At 48.5% G+C, this 22,242-nt stretch overlaps 1 protein-coding gene across 10 annotated transcripts in view; it reads left to right on the plus strand.

The window, feature by feature from the left end:
• The window catches only part of LOC140897898 (uncharacterized), a 66,144-nt gene extending 44,550 nt beyond the window's left edge, over nt 1-21,594 (plus strand). For 3 of the 10 annotated variants that reach the window (XM_073311137.1, XM_073311136.1, XM_073311138.1), the window contains 3 exons: nt 12-138; nt 3,638-3,736; nt 4,098-6,181. In XM_073311137.1, coding sequence (XP_073167238.1) covers nt 12-138; nt 3,638-3,736; nt 4,098-5,752 — 1,881 coding nt within the window. In that variant the 3' untranslated portion in view covers nt 5,753-6,181. Of the gene's footprint in view, nt 1-11; nt 139-3,637; nt 3,737-4,097; nt 6,182-11,207; nt 11,408-14,093; nt 14,183-14,841; nt 14,969-18,934; nt 19,034-19,395 lie in introns of those variants that run through there. The other 7 variants (XM_073311143.1, XM_073311144.1, XM_073311148.1 and 4 more) reach the window with 7 other exon arrangements.
• Nucleotides 21,595-22,242: the final 648 nt, after the last annotated feature.

A 22,242-nucleotide genomic window follows, 5' to 3' on the forward strand; every position in this document is an offset into this window, starting at 1 on the left:
TGCTCTCTCAGGGGCTGATGACCTTCGCGGAGGTGGCTGTGTATTTCACCAGGGAAGAGTGGGCTCTGCTGCACCCTGCTCAGAGAGCTCTCTACAGAGATGTCATGCAGGAGAACTATAAGAATGTGACCTCGCTGGGTAAGGATTCCCGTCCCCTCAGTTTTTGGAAGGGGAAATGAAGAGATACGGTTCACGCCACCCCCCAATGGCAACTCTGCTCTGTCCTGTTTCAGCATCACCCCAATATGCCAGTAACACACACGACCAGAGACCTTCCCCTGCTGAAGAACACTTTGGGAACAGAGCACAGGAGCAGTATCGCACAGTTTCAGATATCTCTTTTTGCTCAAGTAAAACTGGGGCTTAGGTCCAGCATAACCAACAGAAGCTTCCTACCCCCGGCCTTCTCGGAAACCCTGAGCCTACTCCACCCGGACCAGAATGTGCTTGGGGTGTAACAAGCAGGCTGCTGGAGTCAGAGCTGCTGGTCCAGGGCTACTTATCGCACAGACACCCAATGCGTCCTTGAATGCTGGCTGGGGGTATCCAGACAGGGGAGCTCCAACAGCAGAACATTGAATCTCACTCAGGATTACAGATGACACAAGTCCTCACTGGTCTGGATTGCAATGCAGCGTGTGAAAATGGCTTATGTTGGTAGTGAAACTTCCTGAGACATGGAGAGTCTTGCTTCTCCATCCGCACGTGTGATAGCCACCACCTCTCTTCTCTGCAGGCTCCTTGGATTTTTGATTACCTCATTGTCACATGACCCCGATTTTTATTTTTCACATTCTGCTTTTCTACACTAATTAGCATCTGTTGCTCCTGAATTATAGCTTCTAATTTCCCAGTGTTCTCCACACCCAGGGATTTTCCTACTCCCTCCCGTTACACTGGGCTCACTAGATTCCCTAGTACATAAGAGCATCCACGCTGGGTCAAACCAAAGGTCCATGTAACCCAGTGTCCTGTCTTTCAAGAGTGGCCATGATTTTATAGACCTCTCTCATATCCCCCTTTCGTCTCTTTTCTAAACTGAAAAGGCCTAGTCTTTTTCATCTCTCCTCATACGAAAGCTCTTCCATACCCCTAATCATATTTTTTCCCTTTTCTGAACCTCTTCCAATTCCAGTCTATCTTTTTTGAGATGTGGCAACCACATTTGCATGCTGTATTCAAGATGTGGGCGTACCATGGATTTATAGAGAAGCAATATAATATTTTCTGTCTTCTTATCGATCCCTTTCTTAATGATTCCCAACATTCTGTTTGCTTTTTGACTGCCTCCTTACCTAGAGGGAACGTTTTCAGAGAACTCTCCACAGGGACTCCAAGATCCCGCTCTTGAGTGGAAACAGCTAATTTAGACCCTATCATTTTCTATGTATAATTGGGATTGTGTTTTCCAATGGGCTGCAATACGTGCTATCCTGACATCTAGTACTGCTGAGCTCCTGCATTCAGTAATATCCCTTACCTTTCCCCCAGAAATGTGTATCTTGCATTGTCCAGCACACTGCTGAACAATGCAAACTCATACGAAGTCTGTCATTTTGTCAGTGGAAAATGACATGCACCAGCCTCGTTATTCCAAATGGAGTTTCCAACACACTTTAATACAAACACACTGGTTAGATAAAACAATAAAACCAACTTCTTAACTACCGAAAAAAAAAAGATTTTAAGTGACTACAGGCAATGAGGCCTAAAAGTCAGAATTGTTTACAAAAGAAATGCAAGATAAAACACAAACTAACATCTAACTTAAAAAGCTAAAACGGATTCAAAGCAAATGTTTCTCTCACCATATGTTGAGACAGGCTGGTGGCTGTCCTTTCAGCCAGGACTCCCCTAACCTGCCCCTGCCGCCCAACTTCACTTCTTCAGGAGTTGTCATGAACAGAGGGAAAGGGGGGAGAGAGAGAGAGAGTCTCAAGTATTTTGCTCACCTCTTTTTATAGTTCAGTCCTTTGTACTAGAAACAACTTCAGTTCTCAGCTGAGTGATGGTGACAGGCTGTCTGTTGTAGATATGAGCTTCGAGTGGTCCCTTTCAAGGAATGTAAATGTCTTCTTCACACCTTCCCACTGCCGCAGAATGGCTATTTGACCAGCTGTTTGCCTTGCGGCCTCTGAGGGAACTGGTCTGTGGGTGTTCCCCAAAATTATAACTTTTCAGTAATATCATACAGTAAAATCTCATAACTTTACTTACAGTGTTGCTCCACATTTTAACAGGAGGATAATATTCAGTAGATTATGTGATTTCAAATGATATCTCACAAGCCATACTATGTCCCAAATTGATCATAATTTTCCGGAAGAGTGAACATAGGGGTACAGACTGACACAATGTCTGTCTGTGTTTCTTCCCAGCCGATATGTGGGTATTTGGCATCTTAAAGGACCTGGGGAGCTGGTCCTGGGAATTCACTGGTTTACTCAGTGTGACACTATGTGGAATTGTGAGACTCTTTTATTATTATTACTATATAATTAATACCAATATGATAAAATTGCAATGAATCCTGCTAGATGTGCCATGTAAGCTGTCAGTGAAAATATGATTTTCCAGGTATGATCATTTTGTTTCTCTTTGTATCACCTTTGTATTGTGAGATATAGAGATGTAGGGTATATTTGTATTTCCAGACTTGTGTAGTGTTTCTGGGTGACACCTCCAGACATATTGGCGTCAGCACTGCCTAGCCTGTTCGATGGCCCATCCAGGGTCATCAGCTGTACAATGAGCCCATGGAAAGGACCAAGGGGATACACCTATTCAGTCAGCAAGACATGCAGGGGTGCGCCTGTGTACTGAGAACTCCAAGGCTTTTCCATGCCATGTGCTTTGAAACTTGTGTTTGGGGCACAGGAAGTACAAGCCACATGGCAAAAGGCATATAAACAGGGTAGCTGCATCATCTCCCTTTTGTCTTCAATCCCTCTTCCTACCTCTGGAGCAACTTCTCTACAAACTGAAGCCTTGAACAAAGGACTGAATGACCCATCCAAGCTGTGGATGTGTTCCAGATAGACTTTCAAGCCACTAACTCACCAGTACTTCTGAGAACCTGATATACAGATTTCAGAATGAACCTGACTACTTTCCCATTTCACTTCTTTCTGTCTTTCTTTTGTTTAAACCTTTAGTTTAGATGCTAAAGGATTGGCTGGCAGCATGGTATTTTGGGTAAGATCCAAACGTATCGTGACCTGGTACTGGTGCTAACCCTTTGGGATCAGAAGAACATTTTCTTTGTGAGCAGAGTTTTTAAATAACCTCTGACTGCAGTGGACCTCCGTGCTGAGTGGGACTCAGAGAACTGGAATGCAATAAAGGGGGCTGTGTGATTTCTTTTTTCAGCTTCTCGGTAACCAGTGTGGGTGAGGAGAAGCAGTTTGTGACTGGTCGGTGAGTTTAACTTCAGTGTTCACCACCAGTTTGGGAATCATATGCTATCCCTTTTTCAGCCTGCCCTGACCTTGGCCTTTTCAGTGAGGGACTGCCCCAGGCACACCAGCTCACACTAAGCACTGAAGTTAATAGAATGTTTTTTAATAGAATGTTTGTTTTTTTTATGACAAAGTCTTGTGACATCAACTGAAGACATTTGTTTTTTTCATCTGAGCAGGGTTTCCAGTTTCCAAACCTGATGTGATCTCCCAGCTGGAACAAGGGGAAGAACCATGGGTCCCAGAGGAAAGAGAGATCCTGAGAGCTCCCTGCACAGGTGAGGAAACATTCAACCAACTCAGAATCTATGAGGGCCTGAAAGAAACCTCTGGGATGCCCTACAAAGTCTTGGGAGGTCTCTCAGTTCATTATTGTCTCTAGCAGGGGTCGTATCCTCAGGGTAAATATAGCTCATGGCTTCCTATAGATCCTAGCAGACACCAGGCAGAAGTTTCCTCCCTTCCCCCTGTGAATTTGGATGGGATGTGAAGGCTGAATTGATCCCGCTCCTCTCTCCTATTTGGTGGAAGAGTTTGGGGGAGTTCAGGACCTGATTTTTATTTGACCCCTCTCCAGCACATGTTTTCGTTTGGTCTTCCCCGTTCCATCCCTGTTTGAGGTTTCTCTCTCTATCACAGCAGGTGATGCAATTCTTTGTGAGAAGGAGGAGCAGAATTCTCAGCAGGAAAATGTTGAACAAGTGGATAAACACAGAGAATTATCGCAAAGATGGAAAAGGAATGTGTCCAGGAGTCATGAGCAGGGAAAATCCTTTGCGATTCATCACAGACCAGAAAGAGAACAGGGAAACCAGCCATTGGAGAAAATGGGTAAATTTATTTCGTGTCGGGGAACTCAGCAGGGCCTCAAGGAAACCACAACCCAGCAGGAAATCCTCAGGAGAAGGAGGAAAAATACATGCAGTGAGTGTGGGAAAAGCTTCACTCAAAGATCAAGCCTTTCTGACCATCAGAGAATCCACACAGGGGAGAGGCCCTATGAATGCAGTGAGTGTGGGAAAAGCTTCACTCAAAGATCAGGCCTTTCTGAGCATCAGAGAATCCACAAAGGGGAGAGGCTCTATGAATGCAGTGAGTGTGGGAAAAGCTTCATTCAAAGATCAGCACTTTTTCAGCATCAGAGAATCCACACAGGGGAGAGACCCTATGAATGCAGTGAGTGTGGGAAAAGCTTCACTCAAAGATCAGGCCTTTCTGAGCATCAGAGAATCCACAAAGGGGAGAGGCCCTATGCATGCAGTGAGTGTGGGAAAAGCTTCATTCAAAGATCAGCACTTTTTCAGCATCAGAGAATCCACAAAGGGGAGAGATCCTATGAATGCAGTGAGTGTGGGAAAAGCTTCATTCAAAGATCACACCTTTTTGAGCATCAGAGAATCCACACAGGGGAGAGGCCCTATGAATGTAGTGAGTGTGGGAAAAGCTTCATTCAAAGATCACACCTTTTTGACCATCAGAGTATCCACACAGGGGAGAGGCCCTATGAATGCAGTGAGTGTGGGAAAACCTTCACTAGCAGCTTAGCCCTTTCTAAGCATCAGAGAATCCACACAGGGGAAACGCCCTACAAATGCAGTGAGTGTGGGAAAAGCTTTAGTAAAAAATCAGTATTTTTTCAGCATCAGAGAATCCACACAGGGGAGAGACCCTATGAATGCAGTGAGTGTGGGAAAAGCTTCATTCAAAGATCACACCTTTTTTGCCATCAGAGAATCCACACAGGGGAGAGGCCCTATGAATGTAGTGAGTGTGGGAAAAGCTTCATTCAAAGATCACACCTTTTTGAGCATCAGAGAATCCACACAGGGGAGAGGCCCTATGAATGCAGTGAGTGTGGGAAAAGCTTCACTAGCAGCTTAGCCCTTTCTAAGCATCAGAGAATCCACACAGGGGAAAGGCCCTATAAATGCAGTGAGTGTGGGAAAAGCTTCATTCAAAGATCAGACCTTTCTAGCCATCAGAGAATCCACACAGGGGAGAGACCCTATGAATGCAGTGGGTGTGGGAAAACCTTCACTAGCAGGTCAGCCCTTTCTAATCATCAGAGAATCCACACAGGGGAGAGGCCTTATGAATGCCGTGAGTGTGGGAAAACCTTCATTTGGAGCTCATCCTTTTCTAGGCATCAGACAATCCACACAGGGGAGAGGCCCTACAAATGCAGTGAGTGTGAGAAAACTTTCAATAAAAGCTCAGGCCTTTCTAATCATCAGAGAATCCACACAGGGGAGAGGCTCTGTCATAAATATAAAGGGAAGGGTAAACACCTTTAAAATGCCTCCCTGCCAGAGGAAAAACCCTTTCACCTGTAAAGGGTTAAGAAGCTAGGATAACCTCGCTGGCACCTGACCACAATGTCTAATGAGGAGACAAGATACTTTCAAAGCTGCAGGGGGGGGGACAAACAAAGGCTCTGTCTGTGTCATGCTTTTGCCAGGAACAGAAAGGAATGGAGTGTTAGAACTTAGTAAGTAAGCTAACTAGATATGCTGTAGATTCTGTTTTGTTGAAATGGCTGATAAAATAAGCTGTGCTGAATGGAATGTAGATTCCTGTTTTTGTGTCTTTTTGTAACTTAAGGTTTTGCCTGGAGGGATTCTCTATGTTTTGAATCTGATTACCCTGTAAGGTATTTACCATCCTGATTTTACAGACGTGATTCTTTTACTTTTTTCCTTCAATTAAAATTCTTCTTTTAAGAACCTGCTTGCTTTTTCATTGTTCTTAAGATCCAAGGGTTTGGGTCTGTGTTCACCTTTGCAAATTGGTTAGGATTTTTATCAAGCCTTCCCCAGGGAAGGGGGTGTAGGGTTTGGGGAGGACTTTTGGGGGAAAGACGTTTCCAAGCGGGCTCTTTCCCTGTTATATATTTGTTAAATGCTTGGTGGTGGCAGCAGTAAAGTCCGAGGGCAAAAGGTAAACTAATTGGTACCTTGGGGAAGTTTTAACCTAAGCTGGTAAAAATAAGCTTCGGGGGTTTTCATGCAGGTCCCCACATCTGTACCCTAGAGTTCAGAGTGGGGAAGGAACCTTGACAGGCCCTAGCAATGCCGTGAGTGTGGGAAAAGCTTGACTCAAAGATCAGAACTTTCTAATCATCAGAGAATCCACACAGGGGAAAGGCCCTACAAATGCAGTGAGTGTGGGAAAACCTTCTCTAGCAGCTCAGACCTTTCTAGTCATCGGAAAATCCACACAAAGGAGAGGCCCTACGAATGCAGTGAGTGTGGGAATACCTTCTCTTGGCACTCAGCCCACATTAGCCATCAGAGAATCTGCAAGGGAGATCAACACCATAAAAACCTCTAGGGCTATCAGTACTTTTTTTCTTTAATACTTCTCCTGATTCCTGCATAGTAACTTGGAATGCTGTTTGAACTGTTTGCTGCACCGTTATCCCTCAGCTTATCCAGATGAGTGCCCCATTTTTGACTTTTGCAGTTCGCCTTCTTGAGGTGGACCTATTTGTCCTTTTTATTGTCCCATGAGTAATTTGAGTGTGCGCTTCCTATCAGGAACCAGGGAGCATCACATTTATACCATTCCTCCTATTGCAAAGTTATTGTTAGTCATCAATGATACAGATTGTATCATTGCCAGTTGTTCTCATGGGTTTTGCTGAAGAGCAGTTATGTTGGGAACTTTTCAAATGATATGTAAAAGAAGAGAAGCAGGGGCCGGAACAAAAAGTGTCATTTCGCACCCCCCCCCCATTATTCAGATCCTAGTATACTGAAAATGTTGAAAATAACATAACTGACTCTTGAGACAGCGCTGAGTGAAGTATGTTTGAATGGATCAGAGGAGAATGTGCTGGGAGAATCTATTGTCCTGATTCTGAATAATCAGATGTCACCTGCTCTGGAATTTCACTTGACACTTGACTGGCTGGCCCAGAGGGGCGGGGAATGGATATGGCGCCTTTCCATAGAGAGCGTGCCGGCTCTGATCCGACCCCAGGGAAGGGGGCTGGCTGGCTGGCTCCGGGGTTCAGAAATGGGATAAGGGGTTTTACCCTACTGGGGCACTGGCTCCAATCTAGCACCAGGGTTGCAGGCTAGCTGGCTCATGAAGGTGGGGAACAAGGTATGGGGCCTTTTCTCTCTGGGCCAGGAAGGAAAGGAGATGTGAATGAATATACCTCTTCCCCCTCCATCCCAGCCAAGGAGCATCCTAGCGTGTCTTTGCTTTACACTGGGTGTCTGTGAAGCTCCTCCAAGTATTTAGGGCTGAATTCTGCGCTCCCCCCAGTTTATAGATTCCCTTGGCTTCTATGGAGTCACTCCTGACTCTCACCCAGTGCAAGAGGAGATTCATACCTTTAGCGTAGAGCAGGGGTTCTTAAACTTTTCTTTCCGCAGACCACTTGAAAATTGCTGAGGGTCTCAGCGGACCACTTAATGAGCTTTCCAAAAGTCATTTGTACCATTAGCTAACTATTGTAAAGCTAACCCTCTTGCATACATATTATCTGCACATATCGCGCAGTCTTAAGATGCTAAACAGATCTGTGAGTCAACTAGAAATAGTCATGCTCTCCTTGTAAATATTAATACTGTCCTTTCCGGTATCTGAAAAGATTGTAAGAGGCATTCACTCAGGCTTATACAATTTCTCTGCCATGTCCACTCTAAATTTGACTAATGTTTTACACACATAGAAGAGTAACAATAAGTAATAAAGCGACACAAATGGCAAAACAAACCCACAAACAAACAAGTGACAACACTGAGAATACGAAGGGAAGCGAAACATCCAGTGGTTGGTTTGGGGGATTTTAAATGTGTGTTTAGGACCCATGCGGTGCAAGTACAACAGAGCCCTGGAGAAACAGGCAAAGTTCAAGTTCTCCTGGATTCACATTGTGCGCGTGTGTCACCAACTCAAAAACCATTTTTACAAGCCCTGGGGCACATTAACACATGGCTTGGAGTTTGCAGACAGATCCCTGCTTCAAAGAGCTTGCAAATAAGGTCTTTATCCTTCAAAACACCTGGCAGGAACCCAACCAAATCGAGTGCTGACGGGGACTCAAGAGTCAATAGAAGTATTCTGAGGCTCAAAGCAGGGGTGGGCAAACTTTTTGGGCTGAGGGCCACATCTGGGTGGGGAAATTCTATGTGGGGCAGGGGGCTGGGGTGCGGGAGGAAGTGTGGGGTGTGGGAGAGGATTAGGGATGCAGGAACAGACTCAGGGCAAGGGATTGAGGCAGAGGAGGTGTGTTGGGTGTATGAGGGTGGACAGGGAAAGGGTTTGGAGTGCAGGAGGGGTGCGGCAGCGGGCTTAAGGCAGGGAGTTGGGGGGCAGGAGGGGTTTGGGCTTCGGCCCGGCACCACTTACCTAAAGCGGCTCCGGGGTGGCAGCAGCGCGCACCGGGGCCAGAGCAGGTTCCCTGCCAGCCGGCCCTAGCCTCGCACCGCGCCACTCCGGGCGAGGAGGGGTGGGGAGATGGGGTGGGCAGCCTCTCGGCAGGAGGTTGGGGGGAGATAGGCAGGCAGCTTCTGGGCTGGACCAAGGACCGAGCCAGCCATCCTCAGCCCACCCTGGTGTCTCCCCCAGGACCTGTGCTCCCCCTCCAGCCAGGAGAAACCAGCTGCAGATCCCTTTAGTGCTGGGCAGAGGGACAAACAAAAGGATGTGGCTCCTTTAAGAAAAGTTTGCCCTTGTGCCTGATGAGTGAATTTGGGCTGGGGCCAGCAGCTCGCCCCCTCCTCGAGCTCTGTTCAGCCAGTCGGGTGCTCCAGGTGTAGTGTAGTAAATTGCTCTGCATAGAAATGTGCTACTTACCGGGTACTGAGCCGTATATCTGCTAAAGCCGCTGCCCTTCACCCTGCCCTTCTTAGCCGTAAGATTCTGCGGACGGCTTTTGACAGGGGTTAAAAAGTTGCCAAGGGGGCGAATCGGAAGAGGGGGGTGGCCAGGGTCTGAGCAGCGGACAGAAATTGACTGGTCAGGGGGGTCAAGCAGCTGGAGGCAGCATGAGGAGAGGGGCTAAAGGGAAAATCAGGGATGGGGGGAGGAGGCAGAGTTAAGCCCAGGAGCGAGGCGCTGGCAGAGGGTGTCAGAGGGCAAAACCCGGCACAGGCAGGGGCACAGGGGGCAGCAGTTACCCCAGTGGGACTGAGACACAAGGGCTTGCAAAATAGTTTCTTGGGGAAGCGAGAGGCTTTTTTATTTCCCCTCTCCCAGGCAGAACCTCTCAGCATCGGCTTCCCAGGACTGGGTTCTCAAAGGCACAGGCATCCCCGTGCCTAGTCAATATATCTCCTCTTTGTCTGATGTAACCTACTGAGGCTCTGTCTACACTCCAAATTTCAAAGGGCTGTCGCGGGTGCCAGTGCTCCTGGTAATCCACCTCGACGAGGGGATTAGGTCCGAGCACTGGGAGCCGAGCCTGTCCACACTAGCGCTTTAAAGCACTCAAACGTGCTGCGCTCCGCGAGGGGGAGGGGGTGATTTTTCACGCCCCTGAGCCAGCAATTTAGAGCTCTTTAACTTGCCAGTGTAGATAATCCCTGAGACTGAATTCAGGGAAACATGGTACAGATATCCCCTCAGACACAAAGAATCCCTTATCACTGTTTCTGAATGCATCGAGTCTCATAGCAGTGTCCCAAGTTGTCTAATCTGCTGCTGGGATTCCCTGAATTTTTCATTCTAATTTTTTCTTCTCATTTTTAGAGCAGATGTTTATTCTGTTCAATCATCTGACTTCCACTCTGACTGAATTTCTGACCTAGTGTGAAAACTTTGTTTTGAGTCGATCCACCAGTGCTGTAAATATTGGTGGTCAGACCAATAGTCCACCTAATCTAGTATCCTGCCTTGTGACAGTGGCCAATGCCAGGTGCTTCTAAGGGAATGCTCAGACCAGTCAAGGACTCACTGAACCATCCCATTGTCCACTCCCAGCATCTGCCAAAGGACGGTTGAGGGACGTGCAGAGCATGGGCCCGCATCCCTGATTATCTTGGCTAATAGCCAATCGACTTATCCTGAGGGACTGATCAGATTCTTTGCTACTATGTACCTTATGCCAGATGGTGGATGTGGGGTATCAGTGCAAGACTTAAGACGACTTAAGACCTACTGACTGTGTCTAGCCACCCTGTGTGCCTAGCACAATGGTAAGAAGAGCCAGCAACTGGTGCTCAGAACGCCACAGGGCCAGCAGCCGGGGCCCCTCGCAGCTCTGGGGAACTGCTCGGGGTAAGAAGTCGCTGCCCGCCCGCAGCCAGAGCTCCCACCTTGCTTCTAAAGGAGGCCGTGAAAAGACCAAAGCGGCTCCGGACACTCCGCCCCGGTCCGTCGCGCCGGCCGCGGGCCCGTTTCCGCGCCGAGCCCTGCCACAGGCGCCGCGGGCCGAGACCGGGCTCCCCGCCGGCAGCGGCCGCCCCGGGGCGCGATCTCACAGAGCCCGCCCGGCTCGACACCTGCCCCCGGGGCACGTCCCGACGCGGGGCAGAAGCCGCCCCTCGGCCTGCGGCGCCCCCGGGAGCCCCAGCAACGGGCCGCGGGGGGGCGGGGGCGGGTGTGAGAGGCGCCGGGTGGGGGTTGGGCCGGAGAGAATCAGGCTGGTCCCGGCACCTGCCTGACCGAAGCGAGAGAAGGCGGAAGCGACCTGGGGCCTGCTGGGAGATGTAGTTCCTGACTCTCCCGCGAGCGGAAGTGACGTCGGACCGGGGAGGACGCCTCTCCTAAGGCGGGGAAGCGCTTTGTGCTGCTCCAGCTCTGCGCATGCGCAAGTGCAGGTGGGCGGAAGTCGCGCGTGCGCAGAGGCAGAGCTCACCGGCTGCTGCGGGAGCGGGCTGAGCGGCAGGGTCTGTGCCGGGGCGACCTTCATTAACCCCCCCGCGCCCGGCCCGCGCCCTGCTCCCGCTGGGGCCGCCCCGGGCCCTGCCGCCCCGCTGCCGAGCTGCCGCCTCCAGGTACCGGAGCGAGCCCCGGGGGCGGGGCGGTGACGCTGCCCCAGTGTCCGCGGGGACCCGGCCTCGGGCGGCGCCGGGACCTGCTCCCGGGGGGGGCCGCGCCCGGGGGGGCTCGGAGCTGCTGTCCCAGCGGGAGCCCAGCGCCCCCCGGCGGGGTCTGGACGGGGCAGCGGGTTAAGGGGCGAGGCTGCGAGACCCCGACCCCGCGGGGCCGGGCTGGGGGGCCGCTCTCTGCCGGCAACAGGGCCCGGGCAGGCCCGGGAGGGGACGGGGGCAGCGAGCGGCCCCCCCCGGAGGCGGCCCGGCCCCAGGCTGCGGCCAGGAGCTCGTTCCTCCGCGGGGCCGCGTCCTGCCGCACCTGGGAGACGCCTCGGGGCTGCCCAGCCCCAGGGGAGCCGCAGCCAGGCCCTGCCCCGCGCCGCCGGGACCGGGGGGGGTCCGGGGGGGGCCTTGAACGGTCCCTGTGCAGCCTCAGGAAACCCCCGGGGGAGAAGGGGGGGCGGGAGGTGAGTGAATTGGATCCTTTCCCCGCTGGTGCCGCTCACACCCTGATACAAATTCTCTCCAGTTCTTCCCCTTTTCTCAAATGTCAATTTAACATCTCCGGTGTGGGGGATTTTCCCACCCATTTTATCTGCAGCGATTTGTCCGTGTCTAGGTGAGAAATTGTTCCCTGAGTCGGTCCCCAAAACATGGCTGCCCCTGGAGTGGGGATGGGATCCTCTTCTCTGTCAGGGTGGGGGAAGCGAGGAGCAAGTGCCCCCCGTGGAGACTGCCCAGACCCCGGTTTCCCAATCCCACTTGCTGGCCCCAAACTGCCAACACAATTGCCCCCAGCTATCCGTTGACCCTCATCTGCCCATCCCCCACTGCTGCCCCCTTCCCTCACCCAGGAAGCCTTCCCCCCGCTCCTCCTCCTGTGCCCTCTTATATCGCCTCCTCAAAGGGCTCCTTGCTACCCCTGTGAATGATGGCAGACGGGGAACCATCACTTTCTGTTTACGTATTGCACAGTCATATAAAATCCAGTCAAACAGTCCCCTTTTTCCAACTAGCTATTTCATAGCAATATAAAATTCCCTCTGATCTTGGTGTTTTTCTCTCATGTTATCAATTACTTAGTTTGTGACACGTATTCTCTGCATATCTCAAAGATTGTTATGAAATACCCTAAATATTTGTCCCACATTTTCTCTAGTTGTCCATTTCTAATTGAATATGCCCTGAGATTTTCCCTGTCTCTCTAATTATAAAATACTAACAAAATCTCAGATTTACACCTTTTCTCAGATTTTTCAACATGGAAATAAAATGTTTGCAACTGTTGCCCATTTCCTCTCGATTCATTTTTCAAAGATTGATGTGAAATACGCTCCAATTTTACCTCCTCTCAACAACTGATATAAAATCCCTCTGATTTTCCACTTTCCTCTCTCTAATCTGCAAAATGGGAGGAGGGGGGTCCCAGGCAAAGGGCATGGAAGAGGCTCTGGGGGCTGCTACTAAATTTGTGCCCTGAGTCCTTCTCCTAGATCTGGGGGGTGAGGGAGGTGGGAAGGGGGTTAGCACAGTGACCTCTTCCACAGCACTCTGGACTCATCCTTTCTGAAATCTGGTTTCATTGAGACCACTGTTAATCCAGAGTCACTGTATGGAAGGACAAGGAGTGACTCCAGATGAACAGTGGGGCAAATGAGATTAGCAATTCTCCCTGTGAGGAGGTGCTCTCATTAGTTGCTCTCCCCAGAGAGCTAAAGGAGGGAAGGCTGCTCAAAGGCTCTGTCCCTCTCTCCTAAGGATATTGGGGTTCAGCTTCTTGGGTCAAACGCTGCAGCCTCCATTGTGATTTGGGAGACCAGGTTTAGCAGCTGCTGCTACCCTAGCAGGAATTCTGTGCTGGAAAGTGACCTTAATTAAAGCTTCTTCTCTGCCTGGCCCAGGTGCTGACTTTCTCCAGCTGGTACTAGCCCCTTGGGGCAGACCTGGGCTCTGTTAATACAAATTCTGAGCCACAAACTTCAGGTAACTGAAGGATCTCAGGGAAAGTGCTGGGGACTGGCAAGAAAGTGACTCTGCACAAACAGCCCCTCCTCATTCCTCCTCCCATTAGCAATTGCCAGGAGAAAATCCAGTGGTGGGGTTGCAAAGAACCCAGGAATGGGACTTTCCCAGCCAGAGAGGCAGGGAGAGAGGACAGGGGAAGGAGAGACTGAAAGGGGCAGTGGTAGAAATGAGTGGGAAGAGAGATTTCCAGCTCCAGTCCACCCAGACACATGTGTTGCAGCATCCCTGGGCAGAATCACTTTCCAGTGAAGAAGAAAAGGATCAGACAGGGGAAAAGCCAGTTCCTTACTCCATATTCCCCCTGCTCGGTTGTGGCTGCCGTGGGGTCCATATCCGAGGGAATCCCCTGGAGTGACTCCTTTGGTTCTGCTCTTTTCTAGCATTGTGTTCAGAGACTTTGTTACGGGGTGGGGGGAGGGAGAAGGGAGGTTAAAAATGTCTCTGTGGGCTTAGCCTGCCGGGAGGGGCCAGGTCTACACTGAAATAAAGAGATCAAGCATTTTTCCAGCAGGGCAGAATCTAGGATATCTGTCTGCAGGGAAAGGGCCCTGGGGGAATTCTGATGTGAAATTAACTAAAGCCTGTTCTGAAAACCCCACAATTACGCTTCTCACCCTCCCAGGCTGCAGAACGACGTCCATGTTTCACGCCAGCTCCTCCCATCCTCCCATGGGACGGGGAAGAGAAATTGCTGCAGTGGAGCCAGCTCAGGTAGGGATTACTGGGGAGTTTTGGGTGGGTTCCTTCTGGAGGGAGGGGGACAGCAAATACACCAGAGACGGGAAGGTTTGCGCAGTCTGGTTTGGAGGTTGGTCCAGGGCAGGAAATCCACAAGGTGGAGAACGGGAGGAGGACGGGGGGTGGTAAACCTGCTGGGAGTTATTGAATAAGTGGCCTAGATTCTGGGATCAGACGCATGAGGTTGGGAGGTGGAAATGCTCTAATTTGTTGAACAGAAAATAATCCACCTACATGGGGCTAGGAAAATTAACCAGACTCATAGTGCAGGAGCCTGACCCGACTAACCAGCGGGTGCCGTGCCGGTCAGGCTTAGGGGAGATTCCCCTCCCTTCATATCCAGCTACTCGCACTGAGGAGCGTGTTGGACTTCCTACCAGGGAGCTGTCCCTGGACCCTGCTAGCAACTCCATTTCCTGTATCAGTCTGTGGCTAGTAGGTGTGTGATGGATCTGGTGGGAGAGAGGAGGGACTCTCTCTTCTTTCCCTCACCCTGGTGGTTCCAGGATGCTCTGAGCAAGGTGGGGGTGGGACTCTGACCGTGATCCACCCAGAGCTTCCATTTGATTGGCTCCTCTCCCACACAGATAGTGGGGCAGCAGGTACTGAGTTTTGGACTTTTGCTGTCTCAGGGGCCGGTGACCTTCGCGGAGGTGGCTGTGTATTTCACCAGGGAAGAGTGGGCTCTGCTGCACCCTGCTCAGAGAGCTCTCTACAGAGATGTCATGCAGGAGAACTATAAGAATGTGACCTCGCTGGGTAAGGATTCCTGTCCCCTCAGTTCTTGGAAGAGGAAATAAAGAGATACGGTTCACGCCACCCCCCAATGGCATCTCTGCTCTATCCTGTTTCAGCATCACCCCAATATGCCAGTAACACACACACACACGACCAGAGACCTCTTCCCCTGCTGAAGAACACTTTGGGAACAGAGCACAGGAGGACTAACGCACAGTGTCAGATATCTCTTTTTGCTCAAGTAAAACTGGGGCTTAGGTCCAGCATAACGAACAGAAGCTTCCTACCCCCGGCCTTCTCGGAAACCCTGAGCCACCTCCACCCGAACCAGAATGTGCTTGGGGTGTAACAAGCAGGCTGCTGGAGTCAGAGCTGCTGGTCCAGGGCTACTTATCACACAGACACCCAATGCGTCCTTGAATGCTGGCTGGGGGTATCCAGACAGGGGAGCTCCAACAGCAGAACATTGAATCTCACCCAGGATTACAGATGACACAAGTCCTCACTGGTCTGGATTGCACTGCAGCGTGTGAAAATGGCTTATGGTGGTAGTGAAACTTCCTGAGAAATGGAGAGTCTTGCTTCTCCATCCGCACGTGTGATAGCCACCACCTCTCTTCTCTGCAGGCTCCTTGGATTTTTGATTACCTCATTGTCACATGACCCCGATTCTTATTTTTCACATTCTGCTTTTCTACACTAATTAGCATCTGTTGCTCCTGAATTATAGCTTCTAATTTCCCAGTGTTCTCCACACCCAGGGATTTTCCTACTCCCTCCCGTTACACTGGGCTCACTAGATTCCCTAGTACATAAGAGCGGCCACACTGGGTCAGACCAAAGGTCCATGTAGCCCAGGGTCCAGTCTTTCGAGAGTGGCCATGATTTTATAGACCTCTCTCATATCCCCCTTTCGTCTCTTTTCTAAGCTGAAAAGGCCCAGTCTTTTTCATCTCTCCTCATACGGAAGTTCTTCCATACTCCTAATCATATTTTTTCCCTTTTCTGAACCTCTTCCAATTCCAGTCTATCTTTTTTGAGATGTGGCAACCACATTTGCATGCAATATTCAAAATGTGGGCGTACCATGGATTTATAGAGAAGCAATATGATATTTTCTGTCTTCTTATCCATCCCTTTCTTAATGATTCCCAACATTCTGTTTGCTTTTTGACTGCCTCTGCACCTTGAGTGAACGTTTTCAGAGAACTCTCCACAAGGACTCCAAGATCCCACTCTTGAGTGGAAACAGCTAATTTAGACCCTATCATTTTCTATGTATAGTTGGGATTATGTTTTCCAATGGGCTGCAATACGTGCTATCCTGACATCTAGTACTGCTGAGCTCCTGCATTCAGTAATATCCCTACCCTTCCTGTTCCCTTTCTCCACTGAGCCCATGTTTACTGTTCCCGGCTTCCCCAGGACTGACTCATTGTCTCTGGACTTTTCTGTCAGCAAGAAGCAATGCCAGGGAGACTTGCCCTCTGTCTGGAGTCTTCTATTTCTGGAACATGGATTTACTTTCTCTGTTTTCGGAGACTCTTTGATATTGAGTGTCTGTGTCTGTTTTTGGAGACTCTTTGAGTGTCTGTGACGTTAACCACAGTACAATCTGGACTGTTGAACAGCTGTTTCCCCTCAGTTCCCCAACCTGCGGTGCCTTTTACGCTGCTTTACTGTGAGAACAGCCACTCCTGGGCAGTTAACACGCAGTTTCCAGCATGTAACTCGCTCCCAGCTTCACAGTATTGACTGCTGCTAGTCAGCGACGCTCAAATTACAGTACACCATGGGAGAACCTCAGAAACTTCTCTGCTCCCAGACTTTCCCCTAGGAATGTGCGTCTTGCATTGTACAGCACACGGCTGAACAATGCAAACTCATACGAAGTCTGTCATTTCATCAGTGGAAAATGACATGCACCAGCTTCGTTATTCCAGATGGAATTTCCAACACACTTTAATACAAACACACTGGTTAGATAAAACAATAAAACCAAATTGTTAACTACCGAGAAATAAAGATTTTAAGTGACTACAGGTAATGAGGCCTAAAAGTCAGAATTGTTTACAAAAGAAATGCAAGATAAAACACAAACATCTAACTTAACAAGCTAAAATGGATTCAAAACAAATGTTTCTCTCACCATACGTTGAGACAGGCTGGTGGCTGTCCTTTCAGCCAGGACTCCCCTAACCCGCCCCGACGCCCAAGTTCACTTCTTCAGGAGTTGTCATGAACAGAGGGAAAGGGGGGGGAGAGAGAGAGTCTCAAGCATTTTTCTCACCTCTTTTTAGAGTTCAGTTCTTTGTACTAGAAACAACTTCAGTTCTCAGCTGAGTGATGGTGACAGGCTGTCTGTTGTAGATATGAGCTTCGAGTGGTCCCTTTGAAGGAATGTAAATGTCTTCTTCACACCTTCCCACTTCCGGAGAATGGCTATTTGACCAGCTGTTTGCCTTGCTGCCTCTGAGGGAACTGGTCTGTGGGTGTTCCCCAAAATTATAACTTTTCAGTAATATCATACAGTAAAATCTCATAACTTTACTTACAGTGTTGCTCCGCATTTTAACAGGAGGATAATATCACGTAGATTGTGTGATTTCAAATGATATCTCACAAGCCATACTATGTCCCAAATTGATCATAATTTTCCAGAAGAGTGAACAAACAGGTACAGACTGACACAATGTCTGTCTGGATGTGTTCCCAGGGTATTTGGCATCTTAAAGGACCTGGGGAGCTGGTCCTGGGAATTCATTGGTTTACTCAGTGTGACACTAAGTGGAATTGTGAGATTCTTTATATTATTATTATTTTATTATTAATACCAATATGAATTTTGGTATTAATAAAATAATTAAAATTGCAATGAATCCTGCTAGATGTGCCATGTAAGCTGTCAGTGAAAATATGATTTTCCAGGTATGATCATTTTGTTTCTCTTTGTATCACCTTTGTATTGTGAGATATAGAGATGTAGGGTATATTTGTATTTCCAGACTTGTGTAGTGTTTCTGGGTGACACCCCCAGACATATTGGCGTCAGCACTGCCTAGCCTGTTCGATGGCCCATCGAGGGTCATCAGCTGTACAATGAGCCCATGGAAAGGACCAAGGGGATACACCTATTGAGTCAGCAAGACATCCAGGGGTGCGCCTGTGTACTGAGAACTCCAAGGCTTTTCCATGGCATGTGCTGTGACACTTGTGTTTGGGGCACAGGAAGTATAAGCCACATGGCAAAAGGCATATAAAGGGTAGCTGCATCATCTCCCTTTTGTCTTCAATCCCTCTTCCTACCTCTGGAGCAACTTCTCTACAAACTGAAGCCTTGAACAAAGGACTGAATGACCCATCCAAGCTGTGGATGTGTTCCAGATGGACTCTCAAGCCACTAACTCACCAGTACTGCTAAGAACCTGATATATAGATTTCAGAATGAACCTGACTGCTTTCCCATTTCACTTCTTTCTGTCTTTCTTTTGTTTAAATCTTTAGTTTAGATGCTAAAGGATTGGCTGGCAGCATGGTATTTTGGGTAAGATCCAAACCTATCGTGACCTGGTACTGGTGCTGATCCTTTGGGATCAGAAGGACATTTTGTTTGTGAGCAGAGTTTTTAAATAACCTCTCACTGTAGTGGACCTAGGTGCTGACTGGGAGTCAGAGAACTGGAATGCAATAAAGAGGGCTGTGTGATTTCTTTTTTCAGCTTCTCGGTAACCAGTGTGGGTGATGAGAAGCAGTTTGTGACTGGTCGGTGAGTTTAACTTCACTGTTAACCACCAGTTGGGGGAGCATATGCTATCCCTTTTTCAGCCTGCCCTGACCTTGGCCTTTTCAGTGAGGGACTGCCCCAGGCACACCAGCTCACACTAAGCACTGAAGTTAATAGAATGTTTTTTAATAGAATATTTGTTTTTTTTATGACAAAGTCTTGTGACATCAACTGAAGTCCTTGGTTTTTTTTCATCTGAGCAGGGTTTCCAGTTTCCAAACCTGATGTGATCTCCCAGCTGGAACAAGGGGAAGAGCCATGGCTCTCAGAGGAAAGAGAGATCCTGAGAGCTCCCTGCACAGGTGAGGAAACATTAAACCAACTGAGAATCTATAAGTGCCTGAAGGAAACCTCTGGGATGCCTTACAAAGTGTTGGGAGGTCTCTCAGTTCATTATTGTCTCTAGCAGGGGACGTATCCTCAGGGTAAATATAGCTCATGGCGTCCTATATATCCTAGCAGACACAAGGCAGAAGTTTCCTCCCTTCCCCCTGTGAATTTGGATGGGATGTGAAGGCTGAATTGATCCCCCTCCTCTCTCCTATTTGGTGGAAGAGTTTGGGGGAGTTGAGTACCCGATTTTTATTTGACCCCTCTCTACCACTTGTTTTCGTTTGGTCTTCCCCTTTCCATCCCTGTTTGAGGTTTCTATCTCTTATCACAGCAGGTGATGCAATGCTTTGTGAGAAAGAGAAGCAGAATTCTCATCAGGAAAATGTTGAGCAAGTGGATAAACACAGAGAATTATCGCAAAGATGGAAAAGGAATGTGTCCAGGAGTCATGAGCAGGGAAAACCCTGTGCTATGCATCACAGACTAGAAAGAGAGCAGGGAAACCAGCCATTGGAGAAAATGGGTAAATTTATTTCGTGTCGGGGAACTCAGCAGGGCCTCAAGGAAACCACAACCCAGCAGGAAATCCTGAGGAGAAAGAGGAAAAATACATGCAGTGAATGTGGGAAAAGCTTCACTCAAAGATCAGCCCTTTTTCAGCATCAGAAAATCCACACCGGGGAGAGGCCCTACGAATGCAGTGAATGTGGGAAAAGCTTCATCAGGAGCTCAGACCGTTCTGTACATCAGAGAATCCACACAGGGGAGAGGCCCTATGAATGCCATGAGTGTGGGAAAAGATTCACTAGGAGCTCAGCCCTTTCTACTCATCAGAGAATCCACACAGGGGAGAGGCCCTACGAATGCAGTGAGTGTGGGAAAAGCTTCACTCAAAGATCAGCCCTTTTTCAGCATCAGAAAATCCACACCGGGGAGAGGCCCTACGAATGCAGTGAGTGTGGGAAAAGCTTCACTCAAAGATCAGCCCTTTTTCAGCATCAGAGAATCCACACAGGGGAGAGGCCCTATGAATGCAGTGAATGTGGAAAAACCTTCATTCAAATATCAGGCCTTTTTTACCATCATAGAATCCACACAGGGGAGAGGCCCTATGAATGCAGTGAGTGTGGGAAAAGCTTCATTCAAAGATCAAGCCTTTTTCAGCATCAGAGAATCCACAGAGGGGAGAGTCCCTACGAATGCAGTTTATGTGGGAAAAGCCTCACGAGCAGCTCAGCCCTTTCTAAACATCAGAGAATGCACACAGGGGAGAGGCCCTTCGAATGCAGTGAGTGTGGGAAAAGCCTCACGAGCAGCTCAGCCCTTTCTAAACATCAGAGAATCCACACAGGGGAGAGGCCCTACGAATGCAGTGAGTGTGGGAAAAGCTTTAGTCAAAGATCAGGCCTTCTTCAGCATCAGAGAATCCACACAGGGGAGAGGCCCTATGAATGCAGTGAGTGTGGGAAAAGCTTCGTTCAAACATCAGGCCTTTTTTACCATCAGAGAATCCACACAGGGGAGAGGCCCTACGAATGCAGTGAGTGTGGGAAAACCTTCATTCAAAGATCAGGACTTTTTCAGCATCAGAGAATCCACACAGGAGAGAGGCCCTACGAATGCAGTGAGTGTGCCAAAAGCTTCACGAGCAGCTCAGGCCTTTCTAAACATCAGAAAATCCACACAAAGGAGAGGCCCTACAAATGCAGTGAGTGTGGGAAAACCTTCTCTTGGCACTCAGCCTATGTTAGCCATCAGAGAATCTGCAACGGAGATCAACACCATAAAAACCTCTAGGGCTATCAATACTTTTCCTGATTCCCACATAGTAGCTTTTAAAGCTGTTTGAACTGTTTGCAGCACGTTATCCCTCAGCTTGTCCAGATGAGTGCCCCATTTTTGCCTTTGCAGTTCGCCCTCTTGAGGTGGACCTATTTGTCCTTTCTCTTGTCCCATGAGTAATTCGAGTGTGCGCTTCCTATCAGGAACCAGGGAGTATCCCATTTATACCATTCCTCTTATTGCAAAGTTATTGTTAGTCACCAATGATACAGATTGTATCTGTCATAAATATAAGGGGAAGGGTAAACATCTTTAAAATCCCTCCTGGCCAGAGGAAAAACCCTTTCACCTGTAAAGGGTTAAGAATCTAGGATAACCTCGCTGGCACCTGACCAAAATGACCAATAAGGAGACAAGATACTTTCAAAGCTGGAGTGGGGGGAGAAACAAAGGTTCTCTCTGTCTGTGTGATGCTTTTGCCGGGACCAGAAAGGAATGGAGTCTTTGAACTTAGTAAGTAATCTAGCTAGATATGCGTTAGCTTCTGTTTTATTGAAATGGTTGGTAAAATAAGCTGTGCTGAATGGAATGTAGATGCCTGTTTTTATGTCTTTTTGTAACTTAAGGTTTTGCCTAGAGGGATTCTCTGTGTTTTGAATCTGATTACCCTGTCAGGTATTTACCATCCTGATTTTACAGAGGTAATTCTTTTACTTTTTTTCTTCAATTAAAATTCTTCTTTTAAGAACCTGCTTGCTTTTTCATTGTTCTTAAGATCCAAGCGTTTTGGATCTGTGTTCACTTATGCAAATTGGTGAGGATTTTTATCAAGCCTTCCCCAGGAAAGGGGGTGTAGGGTTTGGGGAGCATTTTTTGGGGAAAGATGTTTCCAAGCGAGCTCTTTCCATGTTATATATTTGTTAGACGCTTGGTGGTGGCTGCAATAAAGTCCAAGGGCAGAAGCTAAACTAGTTTGTACCTTGGGGAAGTTTTAACCTAAGCTGGTAAAAATAATTTTTGGGGGTTTTCATGCAGGTCCCCACCTCTGTACCCTAGCGTTCAGAGTGGGGAAGGAACCTTGACAGGCCCTAGCAATGCCGTGAGTGTGGGAAAAGCTTGACTCAAAGATCAGAACTTTCTAATCATCAGAGAATCCACACAGGGGAAAGGCCCTACAAATGCAGTGAGTATGGGAAAACCTTCTCTAGCAGCTCAGCCCTTTCTAGTCATCAGAAAATCCACACAAAGGAGAGGCCCTACGAATGCAGTGAGTGTGGGAATACCTTCTCTTGGCACTCAGCCCATGTTAGCCATCAGACAATCTGCAAGGGAGATCAACACCATAAAAACCTCTAGGGCTGTCAATACTTTTTTTCTTTAATACTTTTCCTGATTC

The sequence above is a fragment of the Lepidochelys kempii genome, chromosome 14, assembly GCF_965140265.1.
Source record: "Lepidochelys kempii isolate rLepKem1 chromosome 14, rLepKem1.hap2, whole genome shotgun sequence".
Classification (NCBI taxonomy): domain Eukaryota; kingdom Metazoa; phylum Chordata; order Testudines; family Cheloniidae; genus Lepidochelys; species Lepidochelys kempii.